The sequence below is a fragment of the Odontesthes bonariensis genome, chromosome 15 (genome assembly GCF_027942865.1).
Source record: "Odontesthes bonariensis isolate fOdoBon6 chromosome 15, fOdoBon6.hap1, whole genome shotgun sequence".
NCBI classification, from domain to species: domain Eukaryota; kingdom Metazoa; phylum Chordata; class Actinopteri; order Atheriniformes; family Atherinopsidae; genus Odontesthes; species Odontesthes bonariensis.
This window is the reverse complement of record NC_134520.1, coordinates 23643657-23659019: the sequence shown is the minus strand read 5'-3', so window position 1 is coordinate 23659019 and position 15363 is coordinate 23643657. Positions and strand designations below refer to the sequence as shown.

The following is a 15363-nucleotide window of genomic DNA, read 5'->3' as shown; positions in this document are numbered from 1 at the left end:
TTGTCGTGATACAGTTTCATCTTATCGATCACCCTATATTGTGGAAAGTACCTGCACTGTATGAGTGGAACAATAAGATATGTTTTCATTGATATGCTTTATGTGAATCAGATGGCTGTTATTTAAGTTATGTGATATTTCAACTGCTGGATGATATATCTTCTTTAATGACGTTCAGAATTGTTAGGTTTGTAGTTAACCGTAACAGTGCTGAAAAATTCGTGAATGAAGAGCTTGTAAAAACTTGACTTTTAGAACATCAAACCTAATATCACAATTTTGATGTGTATTTCTCAGCTGATAGGTTTTTATTCTCCAACGGCATTTTCTTTTTTAAGCTTGTAATTTAATCATGTAAAATGGCCGGTTATTTTCTATAAACTAACGGTTTACTTGTTCAACATGGCTTCGCGAGTCCCAAGCTTTGGCGGATGATGGACATAAATATTGAGCTGCCTGCCTGTTGTCTAACGTCTGAATCATCTGTCTTTCTCTGTTTCCTAATTTCTTCAGTTGTCTTTGTGTTTCCTGTTTTACTGACACAAACTTTTGCTTTATTGTCTTGCTCTCTCTGAAAGTGCAATGTCTGTGTTGGTGTCTGAAACTCATATGTGCCTCAGTTCACATTGCAGAGTCTTCAAACACATTTAATTTGGTTCTGATCAATAACACAAGTTAAAAGCAAAAACTAAATGATACACATTAAAATGAGAATAAATAAGAATTAAATCTGGAATATTTTACATGTTTAATTTACATGTTTTATTTTGGAATACCGAAACAAATTGAATAATTACAATAATAAATTCTAAATAATGTTGACTGAAAAATTAATTGTTCCTTCTATAGTGCATCATGTAGTTCATGTAACTCTTGGGTAACAATCACCTTTAACCTCGATCTAAAATGAACTATGTTGTTCTTCCTTTCTTTTCTATTTACTTCTTCTTGCTTTGTCATTTTCAGAAACCTTTGGTAAGTGCCATGCAAAGCTCATCAAACCAACCCCGCTCCTTGACACAGATGGCATATTTAAAGTTTCCAAAATGCATGAATCCCTTCCTCTCCCACCACCTTGCCCTCTTTTTCCATTTGTTCCCTATTATCTGCCTCTGTTTATTCTAAACTTTTGCTTTTGTCCCCCCCCCCCACTCTTTCTAAGTTCAACTTCATTTTCCTTTATATCACCACTTTGGAACAGAGAAGCTGTTCGAGCTGAGTGAGCCCAGGTTTTTTTATTTTTATTTTTATTTTCATGAGGATGACAAGTCTTTTGAAACAAGGTCATTCCTAGTAAGGCTAACTTTTCCCTTGAAGTTTCCCTAGAAATTAATGTTATCTTATCTATTTTTTCCTTACCATATTAACCAGATTTCTTCACGTGTCCCCGTCACATCTCTTTGTTTTTATATTTTTTTCTCTGCTGTTGCAAGGTGGCAGACGTTTAGGGAATAGTAGGATTTTTGTTTGAATCCAAGACAATAGTTCCTGTGCAGTTCCTGTGCAGGAGCTGAGAAACTTTTGAGCTCTCTCAAGGTGAAGGCTACTACCCTTCTGTATGGCTGTACTTTTTTATTTTTCTCATGCCAGTTTTGCCCTCACCCCCTTGTTACCACATTTTGCAGTTTTCCTAACTTTTTGAACTCCTTGCAAAAATACACATGCTACTTCAAGCACAGTATTTTTTACTTACAATTCAAAACATATATGTGTATAGGAAGGCAGAAAAGGAAATTACTTTTCCTTGTTTCAATAAGACTCTTGCAAAGTTATGTTAGTTTTGGGGGTAGCCTTTTTTCTTTCGTGGCATTGCTGGAAAGTTCACCACCACTTAGGATTTATGCTGATGAGAAAAAAGTCTGCTTGCTCAAGCACCTCATATCCTCGCCCCTTCTAGCAACCATCTTAGGCCTTAGGGTTTTAGTATTAATTCCAGCAAAATAAAACAGAAAAAAAAAGCTAAAAGTTTGAGAAACAACATTATAAATTGCTATTTTTTTTTTCAGGGGTTTCTGTTGATCAGATTCCTCTTGACAGTTTCTGGGTCCCTACTGTTTGCTCTTTTGGATCAGGCTCACTTAAATCTCAGAAGAAAGCTTTGAACCTGGTAGATTGAAGTGGTAAAATAAGGAGAAAGGTTGGAGGGGTAATGGAAACGTGATAAGTGGATGGGCGGATATGCCTTCAAAAACCCTCTCGGTTTCCAGCTTGTGTGTAGAAACCCCCTGACCTTTTTCCCATATCTTTCATTCATTCTGTGATATCGAGAGGCAAATGTGGCTCTGACATTCACACTTAAAAATAGATAACGTCACAGTAACAGGTTTGAATTTTTTAACTGTGATTTTAAAGATGGCTGAGGCAGACTGATTCCTTATGTTCCAGACCATGCTGTGTTGGTGGGGCAGTGATATTTGCATCAGGGTCCCCTGGGGGGTTCCTTTAGAGGTGTGTAGGGAGCCTGACATTTCTCCCCAAGTTCCCATGACTGCAAACCCCAGGCTCTCGCTGGCCTTGTCAGCCAGAACAGATTAACCACAAGCCACAGTGACAGTGAGAGGATGTAGAGGAGTATCCACAAAGATTAAAGTCCTTTTTAATATAAAGGTTTTAAATCATTATCTGACATTTCATGGATCCTTTACAGTCACAGATTTATCCACATGTGTTACTCAGTTGCACTTAATCTGCAGGAAAACACTCACATGTTGGCATCAAAGCAGCTCTAGAGGCAGAGGCTTGGATCTCTGCAGATGTGGTAACAATGGGCTTTTTTTCCCCCTGGACCTGCTGTGACTTCACCAGGATCCTAGTGGGGTCTGTCGAGGAGAAGGTCACCCGCATGCCTTCTGGTGGGTGGTCAGTCTCTGACACTCAGCCAATCACGCAACCCCATTCACCTCACATGCAGATGTGCAATATCTCCTGCCAGATTGCCTCTGGCCAGAATGTAGTCTTTATTTATATTTATTAATACATTCAGAGGGTTGTTTAACAAAACAGCTGGGTGTTTCTGTGGGAAAAAATATTACCACATTTGATAATGTTAGAAGGACAGCAGCATGTTGATATATATTTGGGTCATTGTCACCCTAATCTTATCAACCCCTTTATGACCAAAGCTTAGATGGGGAGCTTATGGCCGTTAGCTTAGGTTACATGACCCTAATACAGTTGGATTTACCACTGTGATTGAATATTGGCTTGCTCCTGCAGACTTGGCTTCTCTGGTCTTTCTTGATTATGTTTTATTTTTATTTTTTCACGATGTTTAATCATTGAAAATTAGTTTAAAAATATTCTTATTGAGCTATTGAGTCAACATTATTAAAACAGATCATTTCTACTCCCCTTTTTTGTGTTTCTGTAGAACCGTTGCTCTGAACAACCTCTGCTTTCCTTTATCCATCTCATAACAATACTCATTTTCATTTCATTGTCTTTCTTTTGTCACTAATTTCCTTAGAAGGTCCTTGTGATAACCCTGCCTCGTACCAACCTGCTTTATTAACATTAACCTTACTCTAACCTAACCTAACCTAACCTAACCTAACCTAACCTAACCTAACCTAACTTTGACCTGAACCTCTAACCTTTAGCTCATAACCTCTTAACTCCCAACTAAAATTCATCTATCTGAAGCGAAGTAAACCAGCTTCCTGCAGCCTCTAATCAAACTCTAACTCTATAACAATGTAACCTTCCCAGAGCCCTGTTGTGCTTTGTCTTGTGATTTACCTATGAACATGTGGATTATCATGCCAGAATTTTTTAATATGTCACTTTGGTTTTGCCTGGTTTTTCAATGACACCAAGCTTTCACTCTTTGCCTAAGCTTTATGCTTCTTTTAGTACAGATTCACTCTCTATAGAAATCTGTTAGATAAGAAATGTCAAATTTATCCATACACTGATTTTTTTCACTTTATCAGAGTTTGCAATTGCAACAACAAAGTAAATACTCAGAATGTAGTGTATTTGGTTCATGTGAAAAATCACGTCACATACATATAGGGATAGATGGCATAGCGTTGTTTTTTTTTTTTATAGAAGCACAAATCAAAGCAACATCTAACATCAAATCTCTACAAAAAGAAATTATGTACAAATGAAAGTCAATTGCAAACCAGGCAGAACTTTAGACTCAGTGACAGAATCCTGATTGCTGGTATCACAAAGGATGATTCTATATGGAGAAATGCAATAACATTCTGACCAGAAGGCATAGGAAGTTCCATCCCCTCTACAGAGCCTCCCACATCCTTTATTGTACTGCATAGAAAATAGAAATTGCTGGCACCACTTTACATCTTAAACACCAGGGGCGGATTCACAGCTAAAATGAGTGTGCACACTGAGGGAAATTAACATACAGTGCTCGTTTTCTTAAAATTCATCTTTATTTTTCTTTGTCATACACACGACCAGTTCTGTTTTAAACTGTCATGAATTAACCACACATTTGCTACCATAAATCAATACGGAAGCTCCCTTAAACATTAGTCTGTTTACTTGTGTTTGCTCCACTACTCATTAGACCTGTTCGTATCAATTGCAGTAAAGAAGTCCGTGTCAATGTCATGTCACAGCGAGAAGGTTCTCTAACAGTAGAATAGCTGTCTTTACTCAAAACAATTACACATGGCTATGGCATCACTTATCTATCGCACATAACTTTAAACTGTCGTTGATGTGATTTTATCAGTCATATTTATTAAAATGGACAAATTAATATACTTTACAGCTATAAAAAATAAGTGGATTAAAGATCACTGACAGGGAAATATGATTTGGATGTAAAATTTATTGTGGAAAATTACCTATAAGTATACAGGCCAAGCCTATAGTGTTAATTTAAATGATTTACCCTCTGCACTGTGCCTCCAGCTTGTATATTGCCAAATAGGGAACTTCTCCTGTGTTGGCACCATCCTACTGTGGCTCTCAAGGGATGAGCCGGTGAACATATTTGCCTCAAATGAATGTTAGATTCAGAATGAGAGACTAAGAGACAGGTAAGAGGGAGAAATTGTGTGAAATACGAAGATATAAAAAGTAGAAACGGGAAGAAAGAGAGAGTATAAATGGAGGAACAGCTCAAGAAAGAGAAAAAGGAATTAAGAAAAACAGCCAAGAGCAGTAGGAGAGTTTAATGTGAATTTGAAGGGGCTGACACTAAGCTGGCACCCCTACACAAACCCAAAGCTCCGCTTTGAGGGATACATTTTACATTTCAACAGTTTGGGCTGCATTTAAAAGGCCCACCAGCCCAGAACTGGAAAAGCTCAATATTTTATTGTCCCTAATGGGGCATTTGGCTTGCAGTCAAGCATGTAACACAATACAGACTCACAATAAACAATGAATAGCGAAACATACAACTATCACTGAAAGGAAACAGCCAAAGGATTGTATGACTGGGTAGAAAGGGTAGATGGGTAGATGAATCTCGAGATCAAAAGTATATCTGTCAGTTATAAATTGTAGGATAAATAATAACTTAAGTCAGTAAGATTTAACTTGTGTTGCCTGAAGGTACAGTCTGATATTATATTGCAACAAGTCTCGCTGCAGCAAGTTTGTTTAAAACGTATCTAGATGCCTGGTATTGAATAAAGGCATCTTTAAATGCTTGACAGACTTCGATTACAGGTCAATTGGTTGTAAAAAAAATCTTATGCTGGAACATTCCATGTCAATTTCTGAAACCAAACTTGTCATGCTCTGCTGATCATCCTGAACTGCAGCTATGATAAAATAAGACCCCTAAGCTTCCCTAGTTCTATCAAAACATTTCCCTTCCCATTATGGGATATATAAGGCATGGAGAGGGGAAAAAAAGAATGGCATGCTAAAGGAGACTGCCGACCATAAAAAAAACAGCACATTTTTTGTGATACCAGCAACAATAAAAAAACAAAAAAACAAAAAAAACATTTTTGTTATGTCTTTTTCCTTTTTAATGAAATTTCTCCATCTCTGTAAGAGATTACTTAATGGTTTCATAACTTAGTTTCAGTGAATCTTTCAACCCAAGAACTTCCACTAACTATAACCAACATTAACCCAGACTTGAACTGATGATGTGTCTTCGTTTTTGTGTCTCCTCCAGAGGGTACCCCAATTCGAGGTAAGATTTTTAACCATCACAATAAAATCAGGACAAAATTACATAACTGACACATAATCAGACATAACGGCAACTAATTTCAACGAAGGAACCAAATGCTTGAAATAAAAGGACTACGAAAGGAATTTAAAAAAATGTTTAATTCTACTAACAACAGTATGTCATCTGTGTTTTTGTTCTGTGCTCTCTGTACAGTTTGTGAGAGCAGTCTCATGTGTTTCCCACTCTCATGCTTTGTGTCATTGTTGCTGTACTGTTCCTCCATGTATGTGTGCGTTCTGTGTTGTGCTGTTCCTCTATCTCCTCCACATAATCAGTGTCAGGGAGCTACTGAGGAATTCAAGTTGTGTCGCCAGCCGGTTGAGATACATGAATTGGAAGGTTAAAAGAAGGAGGGATGGCAAAGGCTCTTACAAGGAGGCTAGGTTGCTTGGCGCCTCTGGCATTTAAGTTTTCAGGTTTAGTCCAGTGGCCCGAGAGTTAAGGAAATTAGAGGGCTGATGATTGTGGCCTTGAATGTTGATAAGACCAGGCTATATTTTTTTTTACTGTAAACAATTTTAGTAACCCTCTTTCTTCAGTCTCCTTCTCTGCTTTGATCTTTCCGTTCACCACCAGGGCACTAGCAATATCATGTATGTTAATGCACCTCCCTCATAGCTGGAGATGGGATGTCAGGGGAAAAGCTGGCATAAATTACATTTGATTTAATTCCCTTCACTCTGCTGTACAGCTGCTTCTAACTGCAAAGCCAGGGAGGCTTCTGGGTGCACCGGCTGACTTTTTAAACCTGGCAACATGCACACCATACAAAAAACAGCTTTCATAATGCCATAGGATGAACGGAAAGATTTCAAGGAGGGACTGGAATGACAAAGATGTAAAGTCATGTGAATCTTGTGAATTATAAAAAAAAAAAAAAAAGCATTGTTCAAATAATTCATCTTCTTCCTTAATTTTTTTCCCCCCATTTCCCTCGAGAGTGTAACTTTTACTTATAATTATCCCTCAGGTGTTATTGCTGAAACATTCACTCCCAGGAGATTCACTGTGATTGAGTGTGTTTGTTGTAAGATGCCTTTGTTCCACAGGCTGAACAGGTAAGTGAATATCTCAGTTTGACAGGATTGCCCATGTATTCAGGGGAATGAAATACATGCCTTTGGTTTTTCCGATTACAGCTCACTACAGCCAAGGCAGTGATCATTTTGACAGGTTAAGGTCCTCCATCCGCAGCCATTCATGAACACCATGGATTTTTTAGACTAATTTCAAATGCTTCTTTCCTTTTAAACCTTCACTCATGAAAGACATAGCCAAGCCCTCCCCTCATCTCCTTTGTTTGTTTAAGAGAGGCTCATAAATCACATTGCAGTGAAGAAAAGCAAGCCTTTCTAATGAACTTTGCATTTGCATAATAGGATAAGCAGCCTTAAAAAAAAAAAATTACCCCCTGCGCTCTCTACCTCGCAAGGAGAAAAGGGATTGTGTTGGAGTTGGTGCATATTTACATGCAAAGGTACATAATCATATACATATGTTTATTTAGTTAAAGCTGACTGATTTACTCAATAAGGGAAAGACATTCACTATTTTATGTCACTCTTTGCAAGATCTAATTCCCAAAGTGTGAATGTGGAATTCCTTTTACTTACCATACAGGTGCTGGCCTTGAGCTAAGCGACAAGTGTAAAGGGAGCCTGACTTCGTCATTACCAATTTAATAGGAGCATTACAAGCCGCCAGATGGGCTCTGACAACAATGGCATCATATGCGGAGCTCCATGCTGGTGCTATTACAGTATAATGACCTTGGGATGGTCACAGAGCATTGTCAGAGTGACAGGCAGGATGCAAACGAAGAAGAAAGACAGGGAGAATGGCAAGTCCAGACTTAACTGCCGTGTGGTAACACTGGTTGTCTTCAGTTGTGCAGCTATTGAAAACAAAAGTTTATGGCTGAAATCTGTGACTTCCGGCATAGTTTTACCAGTGGTCTATTTAGTTATCTGATGGATTTAAAATAATACAGCAGCTCTGTAAGAATTCTGCAATTTATTTGAACCAGCCCCTTCAAAGCTTGTAAACTTAGAAACTATTGAGGTGGGATGAGCTTTTGATACACATGTGATTTGTAAAAGTAACATATAATTAGTATGCATTAATAATGTAGTTATATGTTTTCATGACAGTTTATCTTCTCTCAATACATAAAGAACAATGAAACATTAAAAGATTTAGTTAAAAAGTATTATATCCTACGCTTATCTGTGCAGTGAAGTGGGTTTAATTCCTGTATTAAAAAGGCTATTATGTGCATGTATTCACTAATACAGTAAGGTGCTAATTTCCAGCTTTAATTGGACTGCAGAAGAGCATTTGTGAGCAGTGTTGGGATGAGGGGAAATGACAGGAGAGGAGAAATGAGCGACTAATGAGAGCCATGAACTGAAAAAGAGAGATAAAATGATGAAAAGAGCAGTGTGCCACCAGCAGGCCTGAGTGGGATGCAGAAGGAGAAAAAGGGAGGGATGGAGAGGAAGAGTGAGACTTGGCCAGCCATTTTGTTGATCGCCTAAACAAATCAATCAAGGCCCACTGGAGCACACTAATTGAATTACACAAATGGGACTGGGGTTGGGGGGGTGGTATACACACAGTAAAGCTGCTACAAAGCAGCAGCCGGGGTGGGCAGACCACAGCTTCAGGCACTTTGTGAAATTAATCATCCATACTGGCCCCTCCTTGCTTTTCTTTTATTCGCTCATCTATCCATCTCTTTTTTTTGTGCTTGTCTCTCTTGAACTCTTCCTTCCACCTCTTTCTCCGATAATTATTTTGTCCCATCTCTCTCTCATTCTCTCTGTCATTCTCATGTTGTCTGGTGTGATACTTCCTGCTAATCTGCAGCTACAAAAGACACTGAAACCCACAAGGGAATATTTTAAAAACTTGCCTGCCAGAATATAGAAAACTATCTGCTTCTCACAATTTCTGAAAAATATCTGTCCCAAAAAACATGTATTTGTTGAACACTGCTCAGCCAGATCACTTTGTTATCTTGGCACCTCACTGCTCATCAGATCAGCCTGCAGCAAGCAGTGCAGTTAACCAGGGCAGCTGTCGCGGCGAGAACGAATGCTAGAGCCCTACTGCCCATTACAGTCGTCTTTACCGAATGGATGATGGCAGCGAACATACTGCGAGACAGCCAGGAGTGAGTGGGGAGCAGTGGAGGACAGGAGGTTGTGAGTGTTGTTCGGTTGATCTGATTGAGATGGAGAGTAATTGGTCCACGCAGAAGATCCAATCTTTTGTCTACTGACCTAGTAAAACATGAATTCTAACTCAACAGGGGCAGTTTCGCAGTTTACTGATGGTCAGTGTAAGCTTCTAAGTGGGTTGAGAGTCAGACATCTACGGGTCTATTCTCACAGCAGCTCACAGAGTATCCTTCGGCATTCTTACGTTCTTTTTAATTGAACTTGAAGAAGACAGCGTTGCAAGTAAAGTAGTACTCACTCGATAACCTGTCACAATGGATTCTATAGCTGGCATGTTTGTTATGTAAAATAGATGTTCTGTTAACTTTGAAGAAAGGCAACTTAGTCTCTGAAAAACCATTAACTTATGGTTGGAGAAAAAAATATAACAACAAACTTTTATGTATTTGACTCTAATCAAGGCAGTGAAACTGTGCCGATGTCGCATACTAGTTGTCATTCAGCATGCAATACCTCCTTTCAAGAAAACTTTCGTTATTATTTTTTTTTCCTTTCAGGATTGCCAAATTAATCAAGCAAACCTAACTCGTCTGGCAGTTCTGACTATTTTTCTTTGTGATTAGACCTAATAGCTGTAAACAAGGATGACATGCCATGGAGGCCCCATGTAGGACTTACTTAATAAGCCCAGTATGGCCATTTTGTGAGCGACACTTAAAATTGCTGTTTGTCACTAGGCATGTCTTTATCAGTAAACACTCAGCATGTGAACAGATTCTGTGCATGTTTTGTTTTTATTGTGGTCCGAGTAGATAATTTTCTACATTTATTTCATCCCTCGTGTTTCCTTTTTCTCTGATAAAAGAAAATGAAATTGCCACTGGCCACATGCGCTCTGGTGAGCCACAGGCTGGCAGAGGAAACAGCAAAATTATGCAGAACACAGAGTGGCTTCAACTCTTAAAAAAAAGGAAATGGTTGCAAAGAGCTGCATGGGTTGAGCTTGTTTTGTTTGCAGACATTCAACTTCATGCTGCCCCTAGAGATATGACCTCAAAGAGGATTTGTTTGAATCATTTCTTTAGAAGTACGTAATTAAACCTTATATTATCAGCCTTTAAAAGGATTGCCTGGTCACTGGTTCATTTTGTTGTATTTTTTTTTTTTGGCTACAGATATTTTTCCCATTAGTTTGATAGAATCATTTGAATTTACTTTATAAGTACTGCATACAAAACAAAAAGCTGCAATTTGAAGAAAACATGACAGAATATAAGAAAAGCATAAGATGATAAATAACTCATTCATTCTCTACATTTGTTGCATCCTTTTTGTTTTCCCTCTCTCTTGCTTCTCCTTTGTGATTATTTTTTGACACGACTAACTTTTTTCCTCTTACTCTTTGGGCTCTGAAAACACAAGGACTGCATATGCGTGCCTCACAACTCCACCTTGAAATGATATGAATATGTTACGCAACCAGTAGGGTCTAGCAAACACAAATATTACCACCTGGTGAGAAGCCTCCACCAAAGATGTGCAGGATCAGATGACATTCCCCATACCTCCTCAGTGCTTCCTATCATTCTCTCCCCTTTGCTTTGTCTCCTTCAGTAAACACTGTTCACTGCAGCCAGTATTTGTAATATCTGGCTGTCTATTGTTGCATTTTCGTGACCGCCAAATGACATTTGTTCAATGTAATTTTTGAAATAATATTTTTGTTTCTGGAATCATCAAACTTGAGATGAAAACGTATATAACCCTTCACTGAACAGTCCTTGGGATTTAACAGAGGAGGACCTCAAAAAGTGTTAGAATTCAGGGGAGGGAAACAAGCAGACAAGTCGCTGGCAGAGCCCTCTGGAACTATCCACCTGGAGTTGAACTTCACACAATCCTTACTTTGTGGTCTAAGCTTCTGAGCACATTCCAACCCACCTGCCACCGCACGGGCATTTGCTGTTCCGAGCACACATCAAACGGATCCAAATCAAATGCTTGCATAAACTGGGAGTGAAAACTGCACCACCTGCACTCTGCAGGTAGACGTTTTCATTCGGTTCGTGAGTTATGTGCCAGGAATAGAGCCCTCTGGGCAATGAGGATGATCTGAACTGTAGAGGGAAATGAAGAGAAAGGAAGAAAAAAAATGGAGCACTATAGATTGTTGTACCTTCAGGTCTGTTTTCTTTTTAAAGGGGTAAGTATGCTCAGACTAAAATACTTGTTTCTCTATTCGGCCATGGACACAGTGGAAGTGTGATCTTTCTAATTAACCAGGATCGATTGTCTCATTTGTGGCAGAGCTGAAACATGTTATTCAACCAATGTTCCAGAATAGTAGCCTTGTACAACATTGTGTTCACTCCGCTTGCAGATGCGATTTAGAAGGTTATAATATGTTAGAAAGCTGCTGGGATATTGATGCTTTTTGGCTTAACATTAACAAGCGATGGTGCTGTGTTTGTCAACGATGCCTGGGCTGCAATCTGTCTGCTGAGCCAGCCTGCAGCCCTAATGATATCATCAGGAAGTGCCGTCAACAGCACTCTAACGAGGAATGATCTGATGCCTGGTGTTTCACCTCCCTCCCTTTTTTTGCCGTGTTGCTGCTGAGCACTTAGGCTGTCTGGTATGACACAGACAAGAGATAGAATCGACAAAGTGATAAGAAATAGACTTTTGGAAAAGTAGTAGGCCTAAGGTGTCCGTATAAAATAATAATGGCCAAATAGGGACAGAGAATGGAAATGCAGGTGAGGTGTATGTGAACTGAGTGCAAAAGTGTGAGAAAGCTTTTCATTTTAATGCACTTCTCAAGCACCTTAGTCACTAAAAGAGAATACAAATTAGTTCAAACAATCCAGCTCTACTAATTACTTAATTAACTGAATAATGTTATTTTTCTCGTGAGAAGGTATTACACAGTTGCTATGCACCGTGAACATGGACTGCTGTTTTTTTGTGTATATTTTCCCATGACCCCTCCTCCCCTCTGCACACACAGACGCTCCCTCGGTGAGGATGATTTGCTAATTCCACTGCATTTATACTATCCTCTCAACACTGCCCCTCCATTCCGTTTCATCACACACCATTTCTTTGTAGCTACTCTTTTTGTTAAAGACCTCAAGTCTGAGATGAGGTGGAAATACCAACGTGGCTGAAAATTTAGTGTGACTAATTTTGTCTTTTTTTTTTTTTTGTCAATGGATGGCTGAGGCCTGGGTGGAACTCTGTTCGTCGTATCAGTGTGTATAAGCATTGCAGATAAAACCAGTTGCTGACGAAATGTTCATGAGAAATTCAAATGCACCCACCATAAAGAAAACTGTCTGACTCCTTCATGCTCATTCACAGATTGATTAATAATTTCGTCCTTGCTTTCTTTCTCCCTCTCTTTTCCTCTGTCTCTTCCCCCTCCCCTTTTGTCTTTGTCGGATGTTGTCATTCCCAAGGTGCCTTGCAGATCGAGAACAGCGAGGAGACAGACCAGGGGAAGTACGAGTGCGTGGCGTCTAATGTGGAAGGCGTGCGCTACTCGTCCCCTGCTAACCTTTATGTGCGAGGTAGGAAGCAACCCAGTCCCAGAGAAAGGCCAAAAAATAAAAAATAAATAAAAAAAAACATCTACCCATTCTAAATAAATTTCCATTCAGTTCCATTTCTAGTCTAACTGTATTTGCACTGAATGTGTTTTGCAAAATAGAAATACCCAAGTAATATACATATTCTAGCTTTGATAGTATTGCCTGCCCATAAATGTAATTTCATATACACTGAAACTTCCAAATGTAAAACTATAATTGACCAACTAATGTTCTTCTCTGTTATGATGTTATGCTCCATTTTGTCTTTCAATGCCCTCCCCTACTCACTCGGAAGGAAATGTGTAGCACTACATGCCGTATGTCTTTACTTTATCGGTTACTGTGTTCCCGATCAAATGTGTCCCCCTACATCAAAGTTGCAGCCCAAAAAGAGTGTGGAAAGACCTCTTTTTTTTAATTAATCTCTTTACAGGTAAAGGAGCGCAACGGTAAGTCTCGATTTTGATTGATTGGCTAGGTATTATTGCCCACCAATCAAAATCGTAACCCCTTTTACTTTTCGCCAGATTCTGGGGAGGAAACTCATTAGAAATGGACTGCTAACACAGTTAGCCACTATGTATCACAAATCAAAAAATGATCTCTCGCATAGATTATAAATAGTACACTCTCTCTCTCCCCCATGCTGCACTGGAGCATAAATCCACAGTGTCCCCCCGTTTCTGCTTTGGTGTATTATCTTTAAAGGCTTTTACAGTCAGTAGTAATTTTGGCTGCCATGTTCTGGCAAAGTGGAGATATAAAAAAAACAATCAGTCACAGGCACTGAAGAGTTTCATAGGAAACACAATGAAGACAAAAGCCTCTCTTTTTCCACTAATGCTAAATGACAATGATTCCCTGTCGAGGGAGCTTTAATAAATTGAAGCAGATGCATTTTCGACATGTATTATTTATATTGTGCATATTAAATAAAGATGCCGTGGTATCTACTCAGTTTGTTCCCTCTGCTGTGTACCAAATAACTTTGTTCCCAATAAATAATTCACTACTCTGACATAATAAAATAGGTCAGGGAGCTGCTTTTTCATTATTATCGCTATTATCATAGTCTGTGAAACAGAACTGTAGGGAAGAAAAACTGTGTGGATGTGAAGGTTAAAAAATCCTTAATCAAAATTAGTGACTCCTTTTCGTCCCGTAAGCTTATGCTGTCTCCACTGTGATTCAGTGACAATGTCAAGTAGCAGAATGCTAGAAGTTAAAAGGTTCAGTGGAAATTATGTTCAAGTCTTCCACAGGAGTCATAAGAAAGCGATGAACGGGACACTTATTGACACAGCACTGGGATGTTTAGTAGTTCTTTTGATCAAAAACACACAGCTATACTCTGATATAATTTCCATGCAGTTTTCCATCAACACCGGCTCCATCAGCATGCCTTTAAAAGAATACAGAAGGGTGATAATTACTTAAGTTCTGTCACACTATGTAACACACTTGTTATGCTGTGATGGTGTCAACCTTTGTCTGTTTTCAGTTAACTTTTGTCAATCAATTCTGATACTTGATGTTGACTATGTTTTGTTCACAAATCAAAATGCACTTGAGATTAGCAGCTGTGGTAGGGATCAATTCTGAGGGGAATAAAAACAATGCAACAATCTTAATTTGTGAATGGGGCAAACTCTACTGGATTGAATAGCAATACAGCCAAAACAGAAATCATAACGGCAGTGTTGTTGAGTGGCTTCTAAAACATTAACATTCTTGAACTGCAGCTGCTAATTTCATCCCAAACTGTGTCTTTTTTTTCTTTTAAATCTCTCATTAGTTTTTCTTTTCTTTGTTTTATCTTTATTTGGTTTCCTCCTCTAACAAAACCAAATACGGCCACCACAGGAGCCTCCGCTTGTGGCCATAAGGAGCTTGTGAAATTTTGAATTATAAGTATGGTACGCTTGATTTGACTCCAGTGGCACCGAGCTACTGTGTTTTTCTTAGCAGGCGACTGTGCGGCCACTGGGGTGAATCTGATTGTTTTGGTTCAAAGTTTATTCAAGGGGGAGGGCAGGCAAGTGTACTTTCAAGACGGGTGTCACTGATAGCATGGCCAAGGGAAAGAGAAAAAAAAAAAAAGGGAAATGTAGCTGCAGCTAAACACCTTGAGGTGGCTTTTTTTACTCTCTCTGTGTTTCCCCTATTTTTCTCTTCTCCTCATGTCATTGTGTTCTGCATCAACCCCTTTACATCCCTCAGAGCTTCGAGAAGGTTGGTGTGTTTTTTCTTTTTTACTTTTTTTAACCCACATTTGAAAGAAAAAAATCAACGTGTTGAAAAATTCTAACTTTATTTTGCCTACTGAAGAGCTCGATTAGTTACTAATTTGAAGAAAAGAAAAAAAAAGTGCAACTAGTCCACATTGCTAAATGATTATGAAGAAAAAAAATATTTA

General features: G+C 38.8%; 1 protein-coding gene across 7 annotated transcripts in view; it reads left to right on the top strand.

The window, feature by feature from the left end:
- Window positions 1-15363, top strand: part of ptprsa (protein tyrosine phosphatase receptor type Sa) — a 221115-nt gene that overhangs the window by 137821 nt on the left and 67931 nt on the right. For all 7 annotated transcript variants that reach the window (XM_075485598.1, XM_075485596.1, XM_075485599.1 and 4 more), the window contains one exon: window positions 12816-12926. In XM_075485598.1, coding sequence (XP_075341713.1) covers window positions 12816-12926 — 111 coding nt within the window. The remainder of the gene's footprint in view (window positions 1-12815; window positions 12927-15363) is intronic.